This window comes from Neopelma chrysocephalum, unplaced genomic scaffold (genome assembly GCF_003984885.1).
Source record: "Neopelma chrysocephalum unplaced genomic scaffold, ASM398488v2 Primary Assembly neopelma1_175, whole genome shotgun sequence".
Taxonomy (NCBI): Eukaryota; Metazoa; Chordata; class Aves; order Passeriformes; family Pipridae; genus Neopelma; species Neopelma chrysocephalum.
Window position 1 is genome coordinate 146,601 of NW_020897837.1, and position 3,991 is coordinate 150,591.

General features: G+C 53.6%; 1 protein-coding gene across 3 annotated transcripts in view; it reads right to left on the bottom strand.

Annotated features, from left to right (window-relative positions):
* Positions 1-2,851, bottom strand: part of BNIP3L (BCL2 interacting protein 3 like) — a 9,833-nt gene extending 6,982 nt beyond the window's left edge. The window contains exon 1 of one of the 3 annotated variants that reach the window (XM_027701933.1): positions 2,643-2,851. In XM_027701933.1, the coding sequence (XP_027557734.1) occupies positions 2,643-2,733 (91 nt within the window). In that variant the 5' untranslated portion in view covers positions 2,734-2,851. Of the gene's footprint in view, positions 1-1,932; positions 2,144-2,301; positions 2,432-2,642 lie in introns of those variants that run through there. The other 2 variants (XM_027701934.1, XM_027701935.1) reach the window with 2 other exon arrangements.
* Positions 2,852-3,991: the final 1,140 nt, after the last annotated feature.

Here is a 3,991-nt window from a genome sequence, read left to right on the forward strand (position 1 = left end):
GGAGCAGGAGGAGCTGACATGAGGAGCAGGAGGAGCTGACATGAGGAGCAGCACGTTCCCAGCTGACCTCACCGGGAATGACTCAAAACACAGCCAAGGAAGCACCATCTGACATCAGGCTCAAACACGCTCCTACTCCCACTGGCACTCAACCGGTTTGGGAGAGGGAGCCAGAGAGCCCCACCGGCCTCAAAGGCTCCTTAGAGGGACACAAATCCCTGTTTCTTTAAAAGGATGGGCAGGAATGTATTTGGGAATACACAGCCCAACTAAGAGAGGGTGGGTTTTGCCCCCAAGCCTTTTTCAGAACTAAGGAAGTTACTTTAATCACCCACCTGAGAACTCTTAATTTACAGTATTTCTACTTGACAGTACAATAGGAAATGTGGTAGAATTAAATTAAGAAACGTGGTGGCATCTCCTCCCTTCACAAATGACATAACACACACTCTTGGGAAAAAAAAACCCAAAACCCAATCAACTTTTTATATGAATGGTATTTTTCTCCAAATTTGTTTGAATTTTGTCTATGCTCCACAGATAATTATTTCACTATGAACTGATATACACTGACTTAATTCCGTGTTTTTCTATAACTGGTGACCTGTTTAAACATGTTGGGGCAAAAGGGTCTCGTGTTTATCCACTCTGTGATTTCACTTGGCTGGGTGTGGTGGATATATCAGAAATTACATTCCTGTACACATTTTATAGATATAAAAATATTCCAAGACAGCAGCTCACAAGAAGTCTGATGCACTGTCAACCTGAATAAACTTATAAATATCACTTTTACAATGAAGTAGAACATTAACAAAAAACAAAGAAACAAAAAAAAAAAGAGAGAGAAGGAAAGAAAAAGAAAGCCAACCAGATTCCCATAATGGTAATTATTAAGCAGATTTTCCATGACAGAGACAGATGAGCTCTTCTTGTCAATATGTAACAGAGCTATATAATAATTAAAATATGGGAAGCATCTAGAACTCCAAGCAGGTTTTTTTCCCTCACCTCTGTGAACCCAACAAAGCACAGGTTACCAGTTTTATTCCCAGCTCTCTTGCCCTCCAAGTACTAAGGGATCTTTGAATAAAAGGGCCCTAAACACGTACAAATGACACGGGGAGCACAAAATGAATAGGTGTCTGAGCTCATTAGCCTGAAAAGGGTCACTGAAAAGCTGAGATAATGGCAGAAAATGCACCTCTGCCACCAGAGCATTGTGCAGTGGCTGAACATCTGAAAGCAGCACTAAGCCCGCGTGGGGCTGATGGGGGGCATTTGTTTTGTTCGGGGGGCACAGAGTGTCAAACATTTCCTCCCATCCCTTGTGCTCACCCCCTCCATTAAATCAGGGAGCTGGGGGAGCCTCTAAAGTTGATCCGGGGCATTTGTTTTGTTCGGGGGGAACAGAGTGTCAAACATTCCCTCCCATCCCTTGTGCTCAGCCCCTCCAGTAAATCAGGGAGCTGGGGGAGCCTCTAATGCTGATCCAGCAGCAAGACCTACGTGGGCAGATCCAGCCCCGGCTTACGGAGCTCTGGCTGCTCCCACCTCCCAGCAGATTAACGTGTCCCACAGACACCACACCGACAGAAGGGAAATATTAAAACACAGCAGCATCAAACGCGGCAATTCCTAAAGCGCTGGGCAACCCTGACAGAGTAATTGTTATTTGAGTATAACAGGCCTGAATAATTTGCCAGAATACCTGTTTGACTCAGGTAACACTGTTTTAGCTCGTGTTTTATCACGAGATGCAGCGTTACCACAAACACAATGGCAGCGTTACGAAATGGGCACAGTTTATTCCCCCTTCGTACAATTGCCACCGAGTTACGGGAAATCAACCAAACCCATATATTTCGTGGTCAGTTTAACTTCATTGTAAACCACGGAGGTAACAGTTAATCATTAATGCTATTTATTCACCTATTCGAGTGCAGTATTCTTAACAATCAGACGGAAGGACACATGGTTTAAAAAGAAGGGAGAGCATCTGCCAAGTAAGTAGCAGAGCCTACATGATGTGCCTCACTGGAGTTATCCCGGGAACAAAAGGATGCAGCAGAGCAGCTGACAGAGACGCCGGATATAGAGGGGGAATAGCTCACGTCAGTGCTATTGACTCAGCCACTGAATAAACTCATTCCCACAGCCGCGCTCCTCCCCCTACCCCGCTGTATCCCCATCTTCGCTGCTCGGGTAAACTCCGCCGAGCCACGGGGCGCGCTCGGGGGGGAATTCGCTCCCCCTCAGCCCGCCGTGAGGGGCGGCCGGTCGGGACCCTCCGGGCCGCACCTCAAACCCGCTTTAACCACCCTAGTAGAGCCACGAGGCCCCTCCGGTTTTCCCGGGCCGCGCATCCAGCGGCTCCCGCCGGCCGAGGCTCCGGGGAGGCTCCGACAACCCCCCGGCTCCCCCGCGCTGCCCTCAGAGACCCCTCTGCCCCCCGCCCGCCGCCGCCGGGGCTTTTATACCCGCTCCGCCACCGCCCATTGGCCCCCGGCGGCTCGCGCGGCGCGGCCTCCGCCAATGGCGGCGCGCGGGGGTCGCGGCCCCCGCGGCCCCCCCGGGGCCCCCCCCCCCCCCCCCCCCCCCCCTCCCCGCCCGCGGCCCCCGCGGGGCCGCCCCGCACTCACTGTTGAGCCCCGGCTCGCCCTGCGTCGCCTCGGCCGGCGGGTTGTTGTTGTTGTTGTGGTGCTGCTGCTGCGGCTCCTGAGGGCTGGACATGGCGGCGGCGGCGGCGGCGGGAGCGGCGGGCAGGGGCGACCGGAGGAGCCGCTGTGGGGCAACAACAACAAACCCGGGGCTCTCCCGTTCCGGGGCCCGGCCGCTCCCGCCCCGCCCACACCCCCGGCGCGCCTGCGCAGGCGCGGCGCGCGCCGCTCTCCGCCCTCCCGCCCTCCATGGCGCGACCCGCGGCCGCGCACGTCCCGCGCGTGCGCAGGGCGGGCGGCGTGAGGGCAGCGGGGCGGCCTGAGGGGAGCGCGGGGACGAGAACACACAAATAAAGAGTTATTCGGGGTGGAAAAGCCGCCAAAGGACATCATATCCCACCTGTGGCCCATCCCCACCTCGTCCCCCAACCCAGAGCACTGAGCGCCACGGCCAGGCCTTCATTGGGCACCTCCAGGGGTGGGGACTCCACCACTTCCCTGGGCAGTTCCAATGTTTAACCAACCCTTTCCATGAAGGAGTTTTCCCAGTATCCAACTCTGGCACGGCTTGAGGCCGTTCCCTCTCCTCCTGTCCCTTGTTCCCTGGCAGCTCCCCCCTCCTGTCAGGGGGTTGCAGAGCCAGAAGGTCCCCCCTGAGCCTCCTTTTCTCCAGGCTGAGCCCCCCCAGCTCCCTCAGCCTCTCCTGCTGCTCCAGCCCCTTCCCAGCTCCATTCTCTTCCCTGGACACGCTCCAGCCCCTCGATATCCCTCCTGAACTGAGGATCCCAGAACCAATCCCAGGATTTGCGGTGCCTCCCCAGTGCTGAGCTCAGGGCCCTTCTTGGCCACCTGGGCCCTGTGAGGGACCAGAGCCTCAGGTAACTTTAAGCCAACGATGAAACACAGTTAAGACACTCTGAACTAATGTTTTTTAAGATTAATGTCCTCCCGAAACAACGCCTTTGGCACACAAACCACCCTGGAGCATGGTTGGTTTCTTAATCATCAGCAGCAAAGATAGAGGTGGCATTTCTGTTACAAAATTGGACTTATTTCCTAACAGGGATGCAAAACGAGCTGCAAAAAGCCGAATTTTGAGTGTGCACCAGTTTCCTTTCCATATGAAAATGAAGAGACAACCTCAGGTTATTTGCTGGGGAGAAACATTTGAATTTCCATGAAAGAGGCTTTAAAAATGCAGAGAAATAGATGGAAACACCTGCCTGACCCTGCTGAGAGTGGAATTATCGTATCCAGAAAATGAGGTTCTTCTAAAGTTACTGATTTCAAGAGAGTTTTGAGTTGAAAATCAGACAGGTCGATTCCTCAGC